The sequence below is a fragment of the Zonotrichia albicollis genome, chromosome 5, assembly GCF_047830755.1.
Source record: "Zonotrichia albicollis isolate bZonAlb1 chromosome 5, bZonAlb1.hap1, whole genome shotgun sequence".
Lineage (NCBI taxonomy): Eukaryota > Metazoa > Chordata > Aves > Passeriformes > Passerellidae > Zonotrichia > Zonotrichia albicollis.
The window spans coordinates 30,986,794-31,012,307 of record NC_133823.1 but is presented as its reverse complement, the minus strand read 5'-3'; the positions used below and the strand labels follow the sequence as shown (position 1 = coordinate 31,012,307).

Here is a 25,514-nt window from a genome sequence, read left to right as displayed (position 1 = left end):
TTTGCAGCAATGTTCTATTTATTTAGGCATTCACTCACCTTAAACATACCAACAACTCCATGGATGTACATATATGTTTTTGTGGACTTCTCTTTAGGTACTCTAAAGAAAAGCTTGTTGTCTTTCAGCATAAATTAGTAACTCACCCTTTTACCCTTTACAAGTGTATGTAGAGTCTTTGAAACACATAGACACCAGAAGAAAAATAAGAGTCCTATTTTAGCCAACTCACAGTCAACCTAGAAAAGGCCTGAATTCCTTCCCTCTCTCAAATGACAGCTTTTCCACGCCTTTAATGGCTTTAAGCCTATCCCCAAAGCATGCTATTCCTGTCATATTTTAGACCATCCAACAGTGTTTCAGGTGATAATGTAGATTTCTACAGTGACATACAGATGTGCCATTTTTTATGCTCAGATTTAAAGACACTATTTTACAATAGCAGAAGTTTTTCTAAGGTGACTTAAGTATGTTATTCTATACTAGGAAAAGCTGTTAATGTAAAACATAGCAATATGTAGGAGTAATTCAATTTTTTTCTCTCCATGCATTACTTTACACTTTCCAACATTAATTTTGGTCTGTGATCATGATAGCCTGACATCTAGCTTAGCTAGAAAGCAGTGAGATTTTCTATTTTTGTCTGATCTTGAAAAAATACTTAAACCAGTTCATTACCTACATATTTTGCTACCTGCTTTCCAAGACTAAAGGAAATAGGTCCTTTGGAAGCCTGTGACACATTACAATCTGTTTGATACAGCAAAACCCGACTATTTGTTCCTATTTGTTCCTTTCCTCCCTAGGGATTTTTGATCTATTTATTGCTCATCATGTGACAATTTAGGAGGGACTATAACTAACTTGACTTTCAAAAGCCTTTGATATGGTTATTTCTGGACCACTCTAAGAATTACAGAAGGTTTTTAGTAGCTATGCACAACTCATGAATAGAATTTTGAAACATATGAGAAGTTTGAACTTTCCTTATCTCACCTGCCACTAACAAAAAACAAATCCTCGATAATCTCTATAAGGCTCAGGATCACTAATGACATTGTGATTTACTAAAACATGAGCTGAAATTCCAAGGAATAGCCAGTTACAGACCATAACATTTTCATACAGTCTCAGCCACCTCGCTTCAAAAGTTTCTTTTCTGTGGGTACACAAGGATTCTTTTTACAAATATGTCTATAAAATCCTATTTGCTCTAGTGATTAGATGTTTTTATTCATTTGGTTTTGTACTTCATCTTTTGACCCTCTCTCTAAGCCTATCCTTGATGTGTAAGAGGACGCACCTTGCACAGTCTGTTGTCGTAACTGGGACTTTCTACCTTAATTAGTTTTTGGCACCTTTCTCGTGCATGGCTCTGACAGCCCACACGCTTTCCTAAATCACTCATTTAAGAAACAATATGCAGGAAATGAATAGATGTTATATTTAGAGCTGAACTGCTGAGTAAAAGTGTTTTATTCTTTTTATCATTTAAATTAAACATGCCTGTTTAAATCCCTCGGTGACTTCCCATTCACCTCCCACAGTAATCAGAATCACATGCTTCTGAAGTGCAGGATTACAGATCAGTATCTCTTCTGTAACACACTCCTGCCTCAACCCCACTTCTCTCTCACCCCATCACCTCCTCCAAGAGTTTCTGATTCATTCCTTGGCTCCTGCTTAGACCATGCTGACATAGCCAAGCTACAAGCCTCTTCACCGCCTTTGCCCACAAGTCTCTTCCAAATAAGCAGAAACAAGTGGTTTCATAAACCTCAACCCACATTCTCCCTCCCACAAAAAAAAAACCAAACCAAAAAACAAAACCAAAACACAAAAAAACAGAACACCCAAACATCTTCTGAAGGTACAGAGATTTTGAGACAGGGGAAATCTGTGATTCAGTCCACAAGACAACAATCTCTCTCTGGAAAAAGCATGACTCTCTGCCTCCTACACACACTGGCACTTGATAGTCAAAGACAGTCTTTTACAGTCTTGGGACAATTTCAATTCACTCCTCATACCTTTGGATCCACATTTTAGATTAATTTTCTCTCTGGTGCTCATTCCTAATTCTGTTTCTCCCTTATGTACTTCTCTTTGGCAACAAAAGCCAGTGTACAACAGCTCAAATGTCCATTCAGGTTCATCTTTTCATTCTTAGAAGGCTCATACCCTTCTGCCTACTCAATTTGCTTTATGAAAAAAGTTCTTGGATTCCCATTCAGATGGCCAAAAAAAATAAAATTAAAAAGCATAATTTGGAGGACAGAGAGAAATAGCAGTAAGATATCTGCAGAAGGGAAAGAAAAAAAAGGCAGGAACATAAAAATGTGAATACCTCAGGAGGGAGTATTTGTCATATCTGTGCAACATCTGCTTCTCCGGGTTCTGGTGGTCCTGCCACCATTTTTCCCTCTGCCTTGACCACAGCCACAGCTGTATAGACACAGCAATTGCTTTCTCTGCAGACCCCTTTTGCTACTTACCTCATTAACTTCACTAACTTCTATAATCCAGGGGAGGACATGCGAAAGAATTTATCCCTAAATGAAGTATGAATTGTATTTATTCAGTTTGTTTTGACAATGCAAAAGATATTGAAGAGACAAGTGCAAGAGACTCTTTAGGAAGACAGCCCAGTTCAAGAGAGAACAGAGCAGGTGAGCGTTTCTGCCTGCACAGAGCTGTGGGGCTGGCAGCGTGCACTGCACACATGGCATTGTGCACGCACCTACCGCAAAGGCACGCTCAGCCTCACCACCAGCCTGGAGCCTGCAGATACAGAGCTGCAGCCACCTAGTTGTTATCAGGCTGCCAGCTTCAGCAACCCTTAATGCTTTCCTCACACTGAGCACACAGTGTGATTTCCTCCTGTCACATACCACCAAGCAAGCCAGATCAGAAACGGAAATCCTTTAAGAGAGCATCAAACATCTATCAAATGAGCGTGAGGCTTTGAAACACATCTTCAGCCACATCAAAAACCCAGCTCCTCAGTTAAAAACAAACAGAGGGGAGTGACAATATAGCAACTGCAGCGATTCTGCAGTGCACAGAATAATAATGTGTCCCCAAAACCAGGCAGTTCTACTTTGCACATATATAATAGCTAAAATCACAAAAGATATGCTATGAAAAAAATAGAGAAAAACACAATTTAAATGCATTTAAAAATTGTCAGAGAACAAAATATTAAAATTTCCAGCAAAGCTGTTTGCTTAGTATTTTGGTCAGCAGCTCTTAGGTGAAGCTTATTCATTTAAAGTGCAAATTAATGAAGCATATATTTGTAATAAAATAGGCTTGTAAAGAGATCACGCTCCTCTTTTGCCTTCCCTCCTACACTCATTCTCCTGACAAGCAGGCACATATAAGCAAATGAAGAATGCCTACTAGGATTATTTCACTGGAAAAAATGAGATCATTTACTGTTGCCTGACATGTCTTACAATGCATATAAATTCAAGGAGTGTGCCACTGTCTCTCCTCCAGCTATGCCACATATTAGTTGTGCCCTCATATTATTAAAATCCTCAAAGCTGTTGTCATAAATACAAAAATAGGTCAAAAGGAGGCAACCAGATGGTTGCTTGAAGCCTTAAGTATAAAATACATACAATAGCAAAACTCAGTGGTAGTCTTTCAGCACACAACCAAAGAGCACACTATAAGACTGTTTAGTCCAGCATTAAGTTCTTGCCCAGTAAGACCTAAACATGTTTCTATGAATAGGGTTTGCAAGGAAACTCATGTCAGCTTGGATTTAAGAACCTCTCTGCACCGTCAGCAAGCCCCTAATATTATTAGAACTGTACTGTCATAAAAGAATAGAAGTGAAAGTTTGGATTACCATGTAGTTTCAACACACATCAGAATTTAAAAACATCAGCTAATCCTGTTTTAATCATAAACTTATTAGGATGAGCCAGTTTCATAAAGTATTTTAACCTGAATAACTCTGAATACAACTTCAGACTTTGCCAAAGCTTTCATAATTTAGTATCTATGCCACAGCAGCCAAAGTGGAGATGAGCGGAAACGCCAAAGGTTTGTTTATTTTTAAGGCTCTATAAGATGATCCAATAAAGAACTTCATCTCCTTCTAAAGCTTTAATAATATCTGTGTCAGGGAAAGATGACCACCAACCATCAAATAGTTCTTGACACTCTAATAGCTCGATTACATAAAACATATTTTGAAAAAGAAAATACTTTCAAGAACTTATGCAGTTGCTCGAAACCTCTTAAGAAAGAAAGAAGTGAGTTTATGGACAGAACATTTTAGGTTTTCATGAAGGCAAAGCAAAAAGTGATGGTAAAATGAAATATGATGGTGGATATATGGTGTTTTCAAGATTAATCTGAGTCTGGAAAAAGCCAGGGTATGGAAGAAAAGAGAACCAAAGCCCATGACAAATACTTTAATTATCTCAGAAACAAGCAGGATTGTAACCTATCACCTCAGGGCTCAATAATTAGCACCTTACTCATGATATATTGAAGGCAGGAAGCCAAATCTGTCCAAAATTTTATAGGAGATTATTTGGGAGTCAGAATTCAGTATCAGCTCAGAAAAATAAAACTACAGCTTAAAAGACAGCTGTACAGTTTTAATGAAGATTTGGCCTACCAGTCTGTCTAAAAGCACATGTGCTGGACTGGGATATTTTGCTGAGAGTTGCTGGCAAGTTAAATTTAAGTCACAGGAAACAAATTCACAGATTTCACCTTTAAAGATGCTATCAACAAACTTTAATGTAAAGTCAAAGCTATTTTCATTTTTTGAAAGAATCTACCGTGCCTATTGACAGGGAAATCAGTGCAAAGATTTCCAATTACACCATACACTTTTTTAGGAGCAGTAAAAGAAACAACTTACACTCATTTACTTCAAAAAATTATCTCTAGGGAAAAAAAAAAAAAAACACAACAAAATAAATATCGCTGTTAACTTCAACAGGATTGGTATTATCTGACCTAACTGCATTCTTCTTTAGAAGCATGCAGATAGCAGATTTAGAAATAAATCAGCTCAGAGGAAAACTCCCATGGTCCAATACCCTGTCTCCAGCCCCTAAGGTGTAAGCAGCCATGTACTGCAGGAAAGACTTTGGAAGCTAAACCAAGATAGGGTGACCGTCTAGGGACTGTGGAGATGCAAGAGGAAGTCTGTACAAAGAACAATTTGTCCAGTGGGGACAGGACAGGGACAGCCACAATGACAACCAACTAGCTTAAAACATGCCTCAAAATTCTATTCAATTAATAAATACTATAGAGATGATTTTTTAATGCTTTATCAGGAAAGTGTGGTTAGTAAATAGAGGCAAATGCAAACAAATAAAAGGCCTTTATGAAATCAGACAGCAAACTTCAGAGATGCCAACCTCATTAGCCTGTGGTACAGCAGCAACAGTTTTATTAAGTTACTTGCATCTGCTAGAATGCTGTGTCTGCTTCTAGCTAGAAAAACTGCTATCATGACCCATGCTGTCATCACCAAACTGCACTGTCTAGAACATCATCATCTATTTGGAATTGCTGCTAATTTAGAAAAAAATCTTCATTAGGAGCCCTGCATTTCAGTAGGGTGCACAATTGGGGATGTACAGGACCTGTACTTAATAGTGATCTCTTGGTGACATGCAAGGTGTTAATCATGACCAGTAGGGATGCAATTGCCTAGATAGAGCCTGCCAGCACCTACTGTTCTCAAGATATACTTCTGTTTAAGCTGTTTCACTTTCCCTGATTACCAAAAGCTTTTTAAGGAAGAGGTGACTAGAGGCACATCTGTCAATGCATCAAGATCAGACATTCCCTTCCTGCCCCTTTTACGTTTCTAAGTGTGGCATTTTTTCCCACACATCTATTTCTTAGCTTCTCTGAAGGAAAATAGCCAATTCCCATAGAAGCAATTTCAGCATTACCTTCTCTCAAACCAGTTTCTTACATAAAATATGTATTTTACATTTGAAACAGAACCTACTGCATTATAAGATTCACTGAAAGCTTCACAGGATTCAGTTCAGTTGAATAAATATTTCTTTTATCTCTTCCACCCACTTCCACAGCAGCAGGCACACTTCCAGGACACGGAATGCATGTCTCTGTTCAAGCACTGAATTCAACTCTCTCCTCTTACAATGCCTAATCACACATTTGTAAAGAACCTTTGCAAAGTCAGCCTTGGATTCTAAAAAGGAAAAATCTACCCCAATTAACACAGAAAACTTTCAATATTCATCAAGAAAATATACCCCTTTGGATAGATCCCTTTGAAAGGGAGGAACATCTTTTGATCCAATACGGGAAAAGAGGAGTTCTGTAGTGTTTGAAGGTATACTTTATTGGCAGGCTCACAAACTCCTGAAAAACATTCCAAGTTAGATATCTAAAGTGAAAAGTGAAACTAGTTCCAAAGCACATGCTTTATGCTCTTCACACATCACAGTATATGAGTTAACTCATATAAAGACAGTTTAGTCACCTGTTCATATACACAAAACACTTGTTTTCAAGGATAAAGCTTGAAAAGTATCACAATATTACTGGGAGCATTTTGACTCTCAGCTGAGATACTAAGTTAGTATGGCTCTTAAGATTACCAGAATATAAGCTCTATTAATTTGATCATGTATGTGCTCAAAGACTGTGGCAAATATTAAGTAAAGAGATCAGTCTTATAAACTGGCTTTTATTAAGTCATTCTGCATTTCCTCTAAAAGCACACACAACTAGCTGCTGTTGTTCAGTTGATGTGTGAAGTCTCTTTTAAATTAAACTCCTGTGAACTGGTGTACCTGATGTGAACTCTCTTTTAAATTAAACTCCTGTGAACTGGTATACCTGACTCTTAGTAGAAAGGGTACTGAAGGAAAGAATCTGAGACAATAATGAGACACAGATGTGGGGAAAAAGAACAACTACATTACTAGATCTGACATTCTGGTAATACAAGTTTCAGAACAAACTTGTAGCCCCTAAACAGATTATTTCACATCCTACCCCCATAAAACTGCATGAGGTTCATCATAAGCACACCAATTCAAAGTACAACAGTTTATTCTGAATATTTTTATCTGATTTTATTCTAATGATTAGCAGAAGAGCAAATAAGGAATGTTTCATGCTGCACAGAATTTTATTTTTGTCTTTAAATTAGTATCCAGTGAAGATTAGGCACAGTAAATGCAGACCTTATGTTTGCATGAACTTCATCTTATTGATCATACATAGTTCTACTACATTTTATTTATTAATAATAATAATAGATATATAAAAATAGATAGATATAAATTAATATCTACTCCTTGCTGATTTGTTGGGGGCTTTTGTCCTCCTCAACAAATACCAGTCTGTACTGTTCATTATTTTGCATTCTATTTTGTGCAATGCTCTCTTCTACATTTTTCTTTCAGTTTTAAAATGACTTGTACATATCTTGCTTCTCTCCTGCCCTTCCACCCCAAAACCAGATACAATTTTACAAGATTTTCAGTCATATTTTTTCTATTATTGGTGAATTTTAAAATATAATTAAACATTTACCAAAGTGAAAATAGTTAATTTCTTTACTTTTTTTGTATTAAAAGCAATTTTAACATTTGATTGTACTCTGGAAACAGACTTGCAAATTGGCATCTCTTTCTAACAGGAAATTCCTGGTGTGAACCTGAAGTCTTGCCCACTAAACTCACCGAAAGAACTTATGCTACTACTGTTAAATCAGATAATGACTTCCACTGGTTGCAGTTCTGGTTCATTAGAAGTATTATGCCAAAAAACATAAATGCTTAAAACAACAAATCCCTCAAAATGGCCAGAATTTCTTTCTCCCACTGTATGACTACTTTGATGTTCTGATTCTTACTCTCTCTACCATCACAAACATATAGTGACTACTAGAAACAATGTCTTGTTATCAGAAAATCAATGACATAAAGAATCAAACACTGTATTTTTTATTCACAAGATAACAGTTTCACTCTTGTCTGTAGTAACAAGGCCTTAATGGACCAATTTTCCCAATGCAAGTTAAATATGTCGATATAGGTAAAACGGAAAGAGCAAGAAGAATGGTAAAAGATTTAGAAACTACTGTCTCCAAAGAACAGTCTATGATGTTTAGTCTAAAGAAAAAAATTAAAGTATATGAATAAGAACAGTCATTCAGTACATGAGATTACTGCAGCAAAACAGCAACAAGCTGCTTTACAAGATGACAGAAAGAAGTACTATTAATCTAATATAGACCAGGAACATTTAAGTCAGGTACTACCTACCTTTTGAACTAGGAAAAATATTAAATCAACTGGAATAAACCATCTAAGGACTATTATCCAGTTTCCATTGTTAGACAGAATATGTTCTGCCAAGTCTTGATACATTCAGTCACTGTTTCACTTCACAGAGCTCAGCAGCAATTATCTTTTATGCTATTCCCTGTAACATCACATTCCTTCTTTGTGCTCCTTTAACATGCCCTCAGTCCAACTTATGGCATGACCCAATCCTTGTGGGTCATGCCACAAATATAATTCAGAAGCTGACCATCTGAAAAAGAACACATCTGTTTTCTTAAACTTCTCTGGGTTTTGGTGGGAGGCACAGGCTCATTTTCAACCTTAAGAATTTTTCAGCGTTTCAACAACCCTGCAACACTGATCAGCTAGAGGTGATTATATGTAGCAAGAATAGTCAAAGCCCATATTACCAAACATGGTACTGTAGAATGTCTACCTTAGTAAATAGCTGGGACAACATTAGGATCTTCTTTTTTGAGGATTTCTTGGGGAAATCAGCTGCTTTTTTGGACCTTGTTTTGACAGCACCTTAAATCAAATCTGCTGTCAACTCTTATGCCCACACCCAATGACACCATACAAATAGAAGCATCTCTGTTGTACTTTTTATGGCAATCTGTGTGAACAGTAAGAGTTACAAAGAAAAAATGCATACATATTAGTGTTCATAATATGCTTATTACTATGCAAACATTGTTCTTGAATATTTTCAAAAAATCAGAAGAAAAAATTATACTTCTTGTATGACCCCATTAAAGATTCTGGACTTCATGTCTGTTGTACCTAACAAAATTTTTAAAAGCAAAAAATACGCCAGGATAGAGTTATACAATTGTAAAAATACAATTCTATTGTGATTTTCTCTTCTATCTCTCATGCACTCACCTTGTCCAAAAGCAAGACAGCAGTAGCAGCAAAGTGAAACTACCTGTAATGCTTGACCCAGGCTGCAGAGAAACATCTATTTCCAACACTGGTATCTATTCCTACACTTTAATACAATAATCCCAATTGGGATTCTTGCTTTCACCAATTGGGTGAAAACAACTGACAGGGCTGTGATCCACGTTAAGGATAACTCAAAAGTCCCCCAAAAACCCACGTGGGGTGGAAGTGGAGATACAGAGTGTTATGCTGTCAGATGTTTTTTTGAGTTCAGTGATCTGCTTTACAAAACAGTCCAGCAAATCGTTGTATAAGCACAATTAAAGGAACAGAGACCTGTAGCAGGGAATCAAAAGGAACCAAATCACCTAACTTGTGTTTATTCAAATCACATCCTACTCAGCCTGTGTCAGGCTGGCCTCTAAAGCCCATAACAAATCCACAGCCCACCAACAACTGCAGGAATTTCTCCTCCAATATATTTGTGCTCAGGAGAGGCCCGAGGTGTACAGCTGACTAAAAAGGGGCTGCAGTGCATTCGCATAGCGTGGGAGAGTTACTCACGCATGAGCTCCTTATAGTAACCAACTCTCCCACATTGTGCACTGCATGTAATTAATACCTATATGGATATCAAAAAAATTTGATGTGGAAAAAAGTTGATTTGCCTTCTGAAAACATTAACTCAGATATTCTCTTCTTAAAATATGAAGAATGAGATATTGCACTAAGTCTGACATTTAATTTCATTCCTTAAAAAAAAAAGGGAAAAGCAAAGAGTTAAGAATGCAGAAAAATGTGACTTGATATGTAAATACAGTAGAAACAGTGGTATGGCATTATGCAAAGTTAGTGCCACTAGAGATGAATTATAAAGTAACTTGTTCTAAATGAAGGACAAACACTAAAAGAATGTACACATTCATATACCAGCTGTCTTATTGCTGCAGGCTGGGGGGTACCTATTGAACCAAGAACTGAAGAAAAGAACAAATGTTCTTTTGTGTTTAACTAATGTAGCGATAACACCCAGTGATGAGGGCCTCCTGTGCTGACAGTTTACGGGTAAATGAATGCGGTTTTCTCCTCAATCACATACTTACACCTTATTTGTCTACTCCACACCTGCTCAAAAACATACATAAGTTAGAACAGGACAGTGGGGAGGAAAAAATGGACAGCTCTCACCGACAAGCTGCAAAGGCACAGTCAGGAAGCACTCTCCTGTCCACATCTAGATCAAGATCCTAAGGAAAGAAGCTCAGAATTAACCTGCCCCTTGAGAAAGGCCAATGAGCTGGGCTATGATTATGTATTCCTTTATAATTAGTTTTCATAAATATACAATGCAGCTATTTTAGTACCAAGAACTACTTAGCAATTCTACATTACTTAAACATGAAGCTTGCACACCCTCTTCAAACATTGTATCACACATTAGAAATTAAATCAATACCTATTCTTACTATGTATAACCTGGAGAGATGGAATGATACACTTGAAATCTCATCAAGGGTATCAGAACAAGAATCATAAGGAGCTAACTAGAAGCTGATGCTCCAGTTCATAGTTCAACACATTAATCCAAACATAAAATTGCAGCTTAGGTTTTCACACTTCTGTATTTCTACAAAATAAATTCCTAACTACCAAAATTTCACGATATATTCTAGGTCATATAGACAAGAAATTGAGAGCTAGAATTAATCTCAATAGCATGCAACATGCTTATGGAGAGAACACATTTTTAACTAAGGCCTGACAATCTGCACTAGGTTTCTAGGTTTCCAGAAAGTCACAGCAACAATTTCCCCATCTTGGCTTTCAAGCATAACGAAAAGAATTTGCATCAGCATGTTTATTTTTATCCACAGCGTTTATTTCTGCTGTAATGCAAATAAACTCTACATATCTAGTAATAATAATGTAAAAAGGATGAAAGTGACAAAGCAAGAGTAAGTTTACATACAATACAGTCATATTACAAGTATACTCACCATCAACCTTAAAGTGCAACTATATTGGAAAAAAATCAAAACCCAACTTAGAAGTCTGACTTTCTTCTCAGTACTCAAGCAACCACAAACTTGTAATATCACTCACCAAGCCATATTATTTATACTAACATCCCCAGCATCATCAGATATTTATCTTTAGACAGATAACATGAAGCCATGAAAATTAAAGCCCTATCAGACTCATGAGCGTTAAACCCATGGATTTCTGGCCTACAAAGACTCCTGTAGGAAGAAGAAATGTAATGCTTTTCCTCCCTATTAACATGGAAGAGTCAGCATTGCCAAGGACAGGTGATAATGCCTCCTCCTAGACAGCACCAACAGCCAAAATACAGTAGCACACCTGTTAAGTCTCCTCCAATATTATGGATCAAATGTACAAGATCAGGGCCATCAAGCTCTGTCAGCAAGACAGAATATTCTGCTTTAAGGATGAAAAGCCAGAAGGATCAAGCAGCAAAAGGTTTGTGAGGGAATCTCTGACAGCTCTGGATTTGCTCAAGGTCTTCCACAGCAGAGATTTGGGCAACCACCAGACTGGTAAAATACAACAGAATTTCAGCCCTTTTTTTTTCACTGTGTACATTCATCATCAGACCAGAACAATTCCTTAAAAAGGAAGATTCTTAAGAAACAAGTCATTAAGAAAGACAAGAAACTAGTCTTGCAAAATTAAACAACTTATGAGCTAAGATATGGAAGTCTTAGTAGCAAGATATTTTGTTGGCAGCATTTCTCATTTCAGGAAGTATTCAGTCAAGCATGGCTAAAAGAAGCAGTGTCCCCATTGGATTCAGCAGCCAATAAAACTGCTATTAATTTCAGCCTAATGTCCAGTAAAAGCAATTAATTTCAGAATACATAATTGCAACAGAAGTTTTCAATGACAAACACAGCAACATGGTTTTTCACTCTGCTAAAGCAGCAAAATAACTGCTAATAACCAGTTATTTGGCATTGGGCAAGAATAGAAAGAAGAGCATAGCAGTACAAGGAAAACATGAGAATTAAATATATCATCCCTTATGCAACTAGTTTTAAACTTATCAAATGTCTAGAAAAAATCTCAAAAGATACTGGATGGAAAATCTACTCTGTCCATCTTAAGTCCACCTCCATTTAGAAAATATTAAATGCAGGAGACTATGTTTTCTAAGCTAGTATTTGTTTTCTTCTAATTTCTTCAGGTACAGCCAATTGGAAAAACTTATTACCTCTGTGTGGGATGGACAAAACCTTCATGATAGATATAAGCTGATTTAATTTAAAAAAAATCAGTAGCTAAACATTTCTGCACAGCTGGTCACTGGCAAGTTACAGAGATTGAACAGGGAAAAGTACTTTATTGTGCAGGCTAACAGTGAAAAAAATAAACAGGACAGCTTAATTGGAAAACATGGTTTCACATTAAGGAATAAATCTACTTTGCTTATGTAAATTTCACTTAAATATTAGAGAAGAGGTGGTACAGAGGTGGCTGACAGCATTAATTTTAGGCAGAGTAGACCATCTATTTTATTGCATTACATAAAGTTTGGTTGCAAAGACCACTAAAGTCAACTAATTCTTCATTTACTTGAATTGTCTTTGAATTTGAGCCAGAATTTAAACAGCATGACTACTTACTATGTAAGCACTAGGTCTGAAAATATTCCAGTTTACAGATGAGATTTCCCATGTTGGAGTTGAACTACAATGACGAAATAAATGACTCTGCACATTGCATCTCATTTGTTGCAGAAAATATTCTCACTCTTACCTGCACATTTTCTTCTGTAACTTGAATTTCAGCAGTGTAAATATAATCAATAAGCATCCTTAGAGTCCAGCCATCAACTTCCTTTATTCGAACTTTTTTTGCTCGGCTTTCACTCATCTCACCTACAAATACAGTTTATTAATCAAGTAAATAAGATAGAAATACAGCATGAATGTAGAAGTTTAACAGCAGCAGAAATTTTGTGTATGAACAGTTGTGATAGCAGAAAAACTTCGACACTAATAATTTAATTTCTTCCTTTCCTTCCTTCCTCCAATGAGGAAGGAAGGTTTTGTTGTCATCATGCAAATGCTACCTGGGTTAATACTTTTAGTGCAGGTGACCTATTTTTTCCAGTGTAAAGTATCAGGAAAATATTGTTATCAGACCTAAATATGACACTTCAAATGCATACAAAAACATTTTGCTGGGAAAGCAAGATATTAAAATACTCTAGCTTTATTAACTTCTTAACTGAAGGAGCATACCAAACACAGTCCAGAGTAAATTTATTTAAATAAGAAAAGTATGTCCCCACAGAAGAATTAACATACATATTTCTTTCCTTGCCTACTTATTATTCCCTTGGTGATTTCACCTCTTTTGCAGCTCCAATTTAACAGCTCAAGCTAAGATAAAATGGTAAGCAAGGGAAAACTTGTTGGATCTCATTTTGTGGAGGCTGACATGTTGGCCATATGCCACAACCCATCTTCATAGAAAGGCCTGCAAAATATCTTCCACCTTCTAAAATATGATGTTTCTCAAAGTGCAATATTTTCTTTATGGCTGAAATAATTATCCAAATATATTTTTTGAAGTAATGACTATAACCTTCTATATGACTTCCAGATCAGGTAATCTCAGACCTTTAAACCTTCTTGCACTGACTTTCACTGAGAAACAAAACATGAACTACAAAAGTGATGTTGGAAGATATATAAAATTTCACTTTGGAAGAGTATATTCCAATCTCTGAATATATGAGTTTCTTATTCTTCTGTATAGGATATAATTTCTTTCTCTTGGGCATAGACATCTAGAGATAAGGGTATTGGTGATATAAGAAATTTAATGTATACAACAAGAAAAGCAGATAGGATGGAGAAGTGAACAAAAACATGCTAACCATTGCAGATATTTTTTTATGAAGTCATACACATTTTCATTGTTTGTTACCCTCTGGTCTCCAGGGTTAGTGTCAAACAATGCATTTTACCCAGTGCTTTCAGCAAAGAGATCATCACTGACAAATCTGTCACCACTATTCATGGCACCATACCTTTTTTTGAGCTGAAGGGTAAAGAATGGCATTGCAAATCAACCCTTTAAGTGGCAGGGAGTTCAAAAGACATAAAAACCAGCAAAATCCAGCTCCCACAGAACTTTCTCCTTTCACCTGCACTTCTGAAACATTCCCCTACATCTCTGAAGGATGACTGCAGAACCCTGCAGGGCCCTGTATTCCAAGTTCCTGCTTCTAGTTTGACACAGATTAAACCTATTGATCTTCAGAGCATGTAAGCTGCAACTTATTTATTATGCAAGCTGCTGTGGAGGTGGTCCTCTGGGAAAATTGTGTGTGTGGGAGAGCAGATTTTGATATTCTGCAAGCACATTAGATTTGTTTTCAGATTTTGTGTCAAGGCTTTTAGAGTTATGGATAGGCACCTTCTCTATTTAAAAACCAGGCCCAGAATATAAAAATAAAAAACCCTGAACAAGTAAAAGAAAACCAAACCAAAACACCCCACACCCAAACAACAATAATAAAAAAACAACCAACCAAAATAATCCCAAAAATACTTGCTTCCAACTTTCATGTGAACCACACATGCAATCCTACTACAATTCTAGATCAACCCATACCTGTTTGCTAGATCATATAGAGGAAATCAGAGATGCACTCAGCAGGCAGGCTCAGTCTAGAATTCAACCTGCTGAAGAGCTCAGTTTATGACTGGGAAGCAGCACCACCATGTCTCCATAGAGTTCTTAGTGACAGGAAAGAATATCATGAACTGAAAGAAAGCACTGAGCTGATCCAATCTCCCAAGCAGCAGCAGCAAAGCAACAGCTGAGCTGAAGATACTACGGGGCTACAAAGGGGCTATCTAAAAAGCTTACATGGTTCCTCACAAAGTAATGCAAAGAAGGCCTTTTTCTTCTTTTTTATTTTTATTACCCAATAATTTTAGAAATGGAGAATGGAAGTGAAGAGAGCAGGTAAATCCCTAAGGATAACTGCCATCATCATCCTTATCTGAAGTCAGTCCCTATAGCCACTGAAGAGTCCCTTCTCTGATGCTTTATATTCAATTCCTCTAAACATTTTGGTAGATTTAAATTATATTTCTAAATAATTCCACTGTATAAGACAAAAGAATTCCTATTAACATAGATTAAATAGCAGGGACTCTCTTCCCCATCTCTTCATGGGATAATTGTTACTAACTTACTACATTTTGTAACTTTAAAACAGTAAATTTTTCTTTCCTGATAATTATTAGGGCTACCATTACAGGTACAAATGAGGAAAAGGAAAAAAAAAAACTAACAGGCAGAGTTTGAACCCAGTTAGTGCCATATCCCAGCCTGCACTGCAGTAATATTTAATGACTCAGAGAATGATGGAATCAACCTGCAAACACATGTTTAAATATAAGCTTCTAATTTCTATTCAAGAAGTAACCCTAAAGATAAGAGTGCAATTTTTACCACTGTCTTTTCAATCAGTGTTTTATTCTGGATAGAAGATACTTCTCCCTTTGGTTGTGGCTGGTTAAGGGATCAAATTTGCTTATTTGAACTTGCAGATTACTGAATGAGAATAAAAATCCACCTAGGAAGTGTGGATTCCAGGCTTCATGGAGAGAACAATCACAATGAAATTCAAGAATTTTTGTGTGGGGAATGGCTGAAATGCACCAATACCACAGTTGGGCCATGCTGTAAGCAACATATAAGCCTAGTAAAAAATCTGCTGATAACTCTTAAAGCCACAGCTGAATTCTATTTAAGCTCTCACCTATTTGGCTCACCAACTACACAAACCTCACCACAGATATATTAGTTAAACACTTCACACCCATTACTCAAGTGAGTGTTCCCACCTCCTGCACCACTGGGGCTAAAGAATGCCTACATTTAAAAACATAAAACAAGTTAAAAAACTTAAAAGGGAAGATTTCAGTAATTCCATCTGGAGAGCAGCTACAGACACTGCTGCACTGGCACTCTGAATGGGTAATAAACTTCTTCACAGAAAGGGCAGTCAGGGCAAGCAGAAATGTCTTAATCACAGAAGACATAATAAAAAGCTATATGCTGAACAAAGAGTATTTGCAATGTGATAGTCAACAACAGCTAGTCTTTAATACAGAACTAACATAAGAGGCTTGCATTTCTCTGCTACTAAGGTGATAAAAAGGAACTGTAGAAGCAGCCTTTTTTATTCTAATTTTATAGACAGCAGTAAAAATGAAGAAAGAATTTATCAGTCACCCACAATGTTTGCCTCAACCACAAATGCAAACTTAAAGAACTGCTTGAGGAAAATATATTTAATTTTACAAGCAATTTTAAAGCATTCTTGTAGAAGTTACTCCACTTCTGGCCTTGAATATGTCAAAATATTTGCCTATAAAATCTAGAATGCTCAGCTGCTTCGCCAGAACACAAGAACATTTCAAATTTCATCCATCTTGTTGCATACAATTAAAATTATTAAAACACCAATCTGTTTGCATATGGGCAGGCCAAAAGTCACATTTCTACCTGCATCTGAGCTAGTGGTCAGAAGCAATGGATTACAGAGAAGTCTTTTAATTTCATTAAAAGTTGACATAACTACAAAGCTGGCACAAGATTTCAGGATGAACAGACAAAACCTCAGAAGTTAATTTTAACATGCATTTAGTAGCATTCTTACTTTGGCACAGAATTTCACATTATTTCAATGTGATTTGTAACCATGATGGAATTAAGCCCACAGCACAGAAATTTCAGCTGGAGGCTCCTATAAACCTGAACCTATCTTAGCCTTGCAAGCCTTCAGCATTCCCGCTCTAGCAGTAAAGCAGTAACTTGGCCAGCATGGAGTGAGCAGAAGTCAAATCAAGCCTGTACAGAAAAGTAGTGGCAATGATGCAGAGTACATATGTCATGGAGAATTACCCTAAAAATACTGAAACATGCACTCCAGCTATAGGCTGCCAAAGCCACAGAAAGCTTTCATATCTACTAAGAGCCTAGAGCACTCATGGGCTGAAGAATGTAGAAGCACTAGTTTTTAAAGGACATAATTTACTCCAAAATTCACATGAAAGTTATTTTAACCTTCTTTTGGACAAGTGAGATTACTAGAGGCTTAAAGGGTATAACAACTTGACTATCGCTGGCTTACTTAACATCTAATTTGTTTTTTAATTAAGGAGACTTTTTAAAGCATTCATCATGCTAACAAAGGCTACGTTGACAGTATGTCCTTAGACTGCAAAAAAAAAATCATTAAGAATCCCAGATGTTCCTATTGGCTTATCTAAAAATCAAATTAGATCCTAAAAAGCAAAAGTCATGAAAATTTATTCTTTATACAGTTAGACTGGATTGCAACATAGTAAGTATTGAAACATTTGGTACCTGTAAACATGGCATGGAAGTAGGGGCTGCAGGCGGCTAACACAACTCTATGCGCTGCAATTTCCATGTCTTCAGCTACTATCGTCACATCACACAGCAAGTTTTGACTATTTAGAAATATCAGAGAAGGCAATTTCACATAAGTGAACTACAACAGAAAAGTATATATTATATCATACACAATTTCTTTTCCCATGCCATCAAAAGAGGCAGGCAGACAATGTTGTTGAAGCATTGTTTTTAAATGTGTTACACAACCACATGGCTGTTACTCAATCAGATTAGGGATGGGGCTTGGGTACACAAAACTGTTTAAAAATCAAACAACTGAATTGTGATTCATTGCACAGAAGTTTTCTGCATTGAATAACCATAATTTGTATCAGCCCAATTTATAAACATTCTCTCTGGAAGTCTGGGCTCCTTTGAAAAACAGAATTTAATATACACAAGCACTAAAAAAAAAATACATAAGAAACAAGGCTTTACAGACAACAAAGAATCCAAATTTCAACGGAGGTGCCTGTATTACATTACACTGAAAACTTATGCCTACTTAATTGCACAAATCCACTACTCAATCTTCTCTATATTCACTGTTTTCCAAGCATTTTTCATATTCAGCCCATGCACACAATAGCAATTATTTTTTCCAGTCTGAACAGTTTAGAATTTATTATGGTTAACTTCGTATCTTGACTGACTTTGTATCTTCATTATAAGCATTTGTATTCTTGTCCTTTGTGACTGTAACATATTTCCTCCCCATTCAGTTGCAATAAAGTAACATCTCATTTATAACCATTAGAAACACAGGTGTTTCTAACACAGTTTACAGCTATTGGCTATACCTCTTCCACTTAAACCCTTATAATCCAATTTTCTAGACTGAAAAAGGAGAGGGGGAAAAAAAAAGAAAAACACACCACAACACAAAGGCTGCAACTTCACAGCTTCTAACTAAGGGTTACAGTCACCTCTTCTTTCCTGTTCATGCTAGCACTGTCCCTGTGGAGGTAGTATGGAATCCACAAAACTCAGACCCATGGCAACAGAGGGAAGAGGGAAAAGCACGACTTAAGAGAACACATTCCTTAGGGGTGGAATTCCTTAGGGATTCCTACAGCTGTACACCAGTCTAGTGATTTCTATTCTCAGTACCATCAAAAAGATAATTTTTTACCCTTCCCAAATACATAATGAAGATTTTTAGATAGTTTGCAACTACCACACTGAGTTGTAGCAAAGTCAGGTGAGCAGTTGCATTTTGCTTGGGCAGAACTAGAGCTCTCAGATATTCACCTCAGTCCAACAGAAAACTCTGTCATCTCTCAGTTCTGCAATTATCCAAATTTATGAGCCCAGACTCTAGTAAGGTGGCTTTGCAGAGGTCACACGCCAAAACTTTTGGTGGCCACAAGTAACCTTTGGGGCCATATTGCAATCCTGGCAATTATCTTTCTGCTTTCAACTCTTAATACCTACAGCAACTATGTAAATCTCATAAATTTAGCTTGCAATATAGTTATCATCAAACAATATGTACAATGTAATGACTGTACCAGACAAAACACACAATTCAGAGGATCTTGAAACAACCATTACATTTATTATAAAAAAATGGAAACAGAAAGCTACACATAAAAGGGCATCAGATACCCAGCTTTATCAGACACCTGCACTTAACCTGACAACAGGAACAAGAAGTTTTATACTTAGTTGCACAGAAATACTAAAGGTAACAACGAAGCCAGAAGAAACAGATTACATCAATGCACAACTAGGGTTACTAATTACATGGCACACACACAGACAGAGTAACACCTCTAGTCTGGAACTGCATCAGGTGAATGAATATGCTCTGAGCTACTACAGAGCTGACAAGCTAGAGAAACTACTGCAGAAACGAGCTTAAAAACTTAATCATGTACTCTGCTGCAAGCATCTTGTGGCTTCCACAGCAACTCAGCACCTTCATTTCATGAGGGCCCATCCATTTATTTTAGAAAAGGCTGTGTTCTGAAGTGGTACTGCACCAATTTGCTTATATAGAGTGACTGAATGAACAGAATTGTGGGGGATAAACCATCAGGGTATGGAAAATGATAAAAAGGGGGTTAAACAGGTATGCATTTAAGAATAACTGAGCAACTGTTTACCAGCTTGCAGGCTATTCTTCACTGGTTCATACAGAGAAAGTTTTCATTACCCCCATCTTCAAAAGGTTTTGGTAAAGTCTTGTTTGTAAGAACGAGAATTTTGATAAATACAGGTAACATCAAATTCCTTTGTGATAAAAGCAAATTATAATAAAGTGAAAAGATAGGCATCAGAGTGTAATTTTGTCACATGTCAAGAACTAATTAGTTTTCCTAATGAGCTTTCTATTCAGTGTTGAGGTGATGCTGAGCAATGAAATGACAAAAAATATAACGGACAAAATTGCTAAAATTTGTCAAAATTTGAAGGCACATAAAAACTCATTAACAAGCTACTAGAGCCAGACAACCTGACAGCAGCCAAAAATTTAACATAAGCACGGAGACTTAAGCATTCAAAACCAAATGTATTTAGATGCTTAAGCAAATTATTTTTTCACTAGCTATTCACTTCCTGGAGAGTATACCTCGGGCAAATACCTGTTTGTGCTACATTAATGAAAAGCACTGAGATTCACTATATTTTTAAAGTTGAATCTAAATTAAAAAAAAAAATTTACTGGATTAATATTAGATCTTTGCTTAGATCAATGAAGTCTGAAACATTTTTAAGATTTTCTGTTTATTATTTCAAACAAATGAATGCAACTAGAAACGTTTATAATTTTATTTAATTACCACTTACCATCTTAAAAGCTGTATTCAGCTTAAATTGTAAATATTGTTGGTGTACCTTATTAAATGGCAACTAGTTGAGGTTATATGGCACAGCTCCTGTTCAAACTTTAAGTATTTATAAATGCAAGGCAAAATTGCTCAAATTGCTTCTACAGCAATTTGAATTTAGGTAACCATGGAAACTAAAGTATATTCTGAAAATAATCCATGGGCTTCAAAAATGCACTCTGCTGGAAGACTGTGAATCTTTTACTTAAAACACAGCAAAATGCAGGTAAGGTTTCTAACTTCCAAAACTATTGTTAAGATAAATTCTGGGGAACTTCCTCCATGTAAACTCTTGCTCATCCTTAGGAAGTCATTGCTACTGGCTCTAGCCAGGCTCTGTTACACTCCTTGAGACACTGCATCTGGTTACTGGGACACTTGAAAAAGCCAAGGGCATAAATTAGGTGAAGCAACAAGTGTCAGTCTATCCAGCACACACTTTTAAAGATTTATCTATACGGAACAGCAAAAGCCAAAGGCAGAGGCATACTTTTAAAGGGTATCAGTTGCTGTGTTTCTTTCTGGTGAAGCCTCTCCAATTTTTAATTTTATATAGGAAATAACAAAGAACTACAGGATTTTCACAGCCTCCATTACTGTCTCTGCTAGAGAAGTATTTTTATTTATTTAATTTCTCCATTGTTGCTGTAAGTTGTAGCACTAAATTACTATCAGTGATAGCTGTGAGTCCTGATTTCCAGAGCTCAGTTGTGAGCTCTAATTACCAGCTGTCAGAGTTTTCAACATCACTTCACCTACTCATATGTAAAACATAAATCAATATGGATGCTAAGAACATCATCCGCATCAGCCTCCCAGTTTCACTGAAACTGATGGTATTATCCCTCAAAGTCTTACAAAACTTTATTGAGAAAAGTTACTTCCAATATTTGATTTGGGAGTTCATCAATTTCTCCCAGGGCACAAGCAAAAGATAACTAAGAAAATGTGCAGTCAGTTGGTTTATACTGTGACCTATGTCTCCAGACTAGAAAATTTTAATATTTTTCTGGTTCACAGCCTACCACAAAAATCAACAACGGGCACACAAAGAGCCGAAGGCTCAACCAGAGTCACTTTTTGTCACAGATGAAATACATACAAGAGAAGATCAGTAGCTGTAACTCCTTAAGTACAACCTGTAAGTATTTTTCAAGTCTCACAAAACTAGTTTTGACCAACTTATGAAATGCACAAACATACTGCATACGTTACAGTTATCATCACATGGCTATCATTCAGTTATCACTTCATTGTATATTTAATCCTTCTCCTCAGCTATACTTCTGAAATTCCATGTTCTCAATAAACAAACTATTATTATTAACTTAACGAATGCAAATGAAAGCAAAGATGAACTTTGGACTCCAGGCAGGTGTATACAGTGAAGTCATACCTTCTTAATTCATTCATAACTTTAAAAGCTTTCTTCATGTGCCATGGATTTACTGTAATAGGACAGTGAATTTCGGTGTTATCATCTTTCAGATCCAAGGGCTTCTGATGGCAAAGTTTGGTACATCTGGAAAGAAAGAGGAAAAAAATAAAGTTAATACTTCTGTCTAATCTCCAGTGCTGTTGCTTCTTACTTCGGCCACCTTCATCTCGGGGAGAAGAAGATTTGCACTTTAAACTTCTCCTTTACTCCAAGCAATTTTAGTTTCCTTATTACCAAAGGTGGAGGGGAATAGGTAGAATTCCCATGGAAGTGGAAGTAGTAAATTGGTGACTAATAGTAGTGACATTGTCAGAGGCTAACTTTAATCTATATTAAAGAAAACATGAGGATGTTTTCTGGTTTTGTGAATATTATTTTATTTCGTGGAGAAATAGTCTAGAATACTTCCAATAAGCTGTGAAGTGAGGGCAGAATCAGAGTTTTGGGCACTTTTCACCTAGTGCCCTACAGATCAATGGCAGAATGCAGCAACCATCACCCCAGTCTCTTACTGCCTTCACTGCCTGTCAGGTAAGAGCTCCTCTCTGCCCTTCTACCAGGACCTCAGTTACTGTTTCACACAGCTCCTGGTTCTCCTCTGACAGGAAGAGCACACATTGACTACTGCAATTATCCAGGCTTTCCCTAGCCACAGCACAAGAAGTGGGCGACAGAAAAATTGTGTACTTTTGTAGATTCACTCAATGTTTTGAAAAACACAATGTACATAAGCGACCAGCCTTTTAATTTTTGTTACTCTCAAAACCCCACTCCAAATAACAAGAGAAGAACTAGGCAGTGTGAAAAATCATTACATCTAGCTACAATTAATTCTTTCTGTAAGACATACCCAAGTTCTACAGACACTAACTTCTGTAGAAAAATCATTATATACACTCCTCAGTCACTTGGAGAGTCCAAACAGCAAGCAGACTTCTCATGCCAAACCAAATCAATGAGTTTCCTGTTTACAGTCACAACGTTGTTCTTACAAAGCAAACTGTGTTGCTGTAGCACTTAGAAAATGCTTAGCATCAGTGATGCTTTATTCTACAGTATTGTAACTGTATTCCTCAACAGCTAAACTGGAAATAAGCAAAGGCACTGAGAAGTCATTTGGCGGGCCACAAACCCTGGTATATCAACAATCTGACTGCAAGTGAAAATTCAGCCTTACCAGCGTTAGGTAAGCACAGTCAAACTGAGCATATTCAGTGACTCACATAATTGCAACCTCTCTTCTACTATACCTGAAACTTTTTAATTGGGCATGTCTAATGAATTTAAAAGAAAAAGCCAACAATAATTTAAGATTTTAACCTAGAACTCTAAGTTCCACGCACTACAATTGTGCAAAGCCAAGTAACTGGTTCTGTTTTCCATTATCCCAACACTGGCTACAAAATTTTGGAGCAAAGCAATACAAAACTGCATCAAGCAACAAAAGAATGTGAAAAGTTTCCATAAAACTAACCAAGCAACATCCATCCACAGAACTCTGACTACAACCAGCTTACTCGAGTGTACCACAAAACTGATACGAATTAAAAGTTTCATGTTCAATTTTGAAAATTATACACTTCATTACTGAAAAAGGACAAATTACAGGAATTCTGCATCAATCAAAAAAAAAAAAAAAACCAAATAAGTTACATGCTATTCAGCACATAAATATGCTAGTTCATAGAGGTAAAAAAAAAAATACTTTCTATCTAGCAAACTCCTTTAGACTGAAGGTTACTTTTCTACATTATGTGACATATGTTGTGATCAGAATTCCAAAAAATTATAGACAGAAATCAATGACTGCAGAAAACATTCAAAACACCAAAGACCTATAACCAAGAGACCCAGCTTTTAATTATACCACTGACCTATCAAGTTCAAGATAGAACACTTTCATTGCAACTTTCTACATCCCAAAGCAATGCATCAGATATTGATATCTATTTATCTGCATATATATACAGGCTGTGTACACACCAAATACAGCTATGCAAGGAAAACAAAAGTGATCGAGTTGTCCGTAAAGAGCTGCCAAGCAATCTGGATTAGATGGAGGAGTTCACATGAAGCATAAATTAATTTGCTGAAGTTTCATTTGTTTGTCACAAAGGGGGACTTTGTTTTAAGGTAATGAACCCTACAAAAGCATCAGTCATACGCCTTCTGTTTTGCTAAGTGCCAGTCTGCCTGAAGTACTGAGGTCTCTCTTACCATTTCACCCACAGGGCCAGAGCTGTCTGCAACTGGTTTCTTTCAGTTTGTTCTCAAGAACCTCACGCACATCACGCCTGAAATCTACCTACCGAAGGCATAAGATGAAGTAGCACTGAATTGGAGCCCGTGAAAGGACTGAGGAGGCCAGCTGAGGTGCAGCTGGAGATGGTTGCCTGGAATGCATCGCCTGGGTACTGCCACTAAAAAAGATGCTTAACTAAATAACCAGAAAACCGGGAGTGAGATAAGCACGACTGCTGAGTCAAACATGGAGTAATTTGGGACCACATATGGAGGAAGCAGAAGGAGTGAGGGGGAGGAGGGAGAAAAAGCCCGCCTGTCCGCACAGGCTGGAAGGCACACGGGAAGGCGGCGGGGCGGGGGTGCCGGCAGCGCTGCCCGCCCGCGGGAGCCCCGCGCCCGCTGCCCCCGCCGCGGCACGACCGGGCATCTCCGAGCGCCGCGCTACCCGAGGGAGAGCCGGCCGGGCGGGCACCCGTTCCGCCACCAGGTCGCCGACACGACCCTCCCGCCGGCGCTGCCCCGCGGCCGCTTCCGAGCGTGCCCCGTCCGCAGGCACCGCTCCCCCGGTGCCGAGGGGCCCGGCGGGCCGGCCGGGTGCGGAGAGTCGCGGCACCTCCGCTCGCTGCAGCGCGGCCGGGCCCGCTCCGCCGCCCCAGCCCACGGACCGCTCAGCGCTCCGCTCCGCACCGCCGATCCGGCGGGCTCCGGCCGCCCGGCTGCCTCCCCGCCCGCCCCGCCGCCGCCGCCGCACTCACACGGGCGGCAGCAGCATCTCCATCGCGGCTCCGCTCGGGCTTCCTCCGTGCAACGCGGGCGCGGCGAGCTGCCGCCAGCACCATGCCAGCTGCGCTGCCCCGCCGCTGGTGCGGGGTGCGGGGAGCGGCTGCGCCCGCCCGGCCGAGCCCCGCCGCCGCCGGGAGCCGCCGGCGCTGCGGCTTCCGGGTGCCCGCCCGCGGGAGGGCGCGGCGGGGACGGGCCGCTCTGCGCAGGCGCGGCGGCGGTGGGACCCGGCCCGGCCCGGCCTGTGCGGCTCCTCCTGCGGTGGTGGCCGGGGCTCCGGTACCCTCCGGTACCCGCCTCGCCAGAGTCTTCCGCCCTGGAGGTGGGACAGCCTCGGCCAGGGGCTTTAGGAAGAGGAGGCTGAGGCGCCGGTGCCCTTGCTGAAAGAAGCCTGGCCTCCGAGTGGGATGAGTCGGGTTCAGCGCCCAAGTGTGCGTCTCCCGTTTCCCAGGAAAGCGGCGGTTCAGGGCGGGCCGGAGAGCGACACCCGGAGCTGCCCTGCGCAGCCACGCGTCCCGCGGAGCGCCCGGGCCAGCGTGTCCTCAGCGC

General features: G+C 38.5%; 1 protein-coding gene across 3 annotated transcripts in view; it reads right to left on the bottom strand.

The window, feature by feature from the left end:
- Positions 1-25,167, bottom strand: part of KLHL2 (kelch like family member 2) — a 54,569-nt gene extending 29,402 nt beyond the window's left edge. Inside the window, exons 1-4 of one of the 3 annotated variants that reach the window (XM_074541205.1) lie at positions 24,941-25,167; positions 21,900-22,025; positions 17,619-17,725; positions 12,978-13,099 (exon numbers count right to left, since the gene is read on the bottom strand). In XM_074541205.1, the coding sequence (XP_074397306.1) occupies positions 12,978-13,099; positions 17,619-17,725; positions 21,900-22,025; positions 24,941-24,963 (378 nt within the window). In that variant the 5' untranslated portion in view covers positions 24,964-25,167. Of the gene's footprint in view, positions 1-12,977; positions 13,100-17,618; positions 17,726-21,899; positions 22,026-24,940 lie in introns of those variants that run through there. The other 2 variants (XM_005486298.3, XM_014266543.3) reach the window with 2 other exon arrangements.
- Between the last annotated feature and the right edge of the window lie 347 nt (positions 25,168-25,514).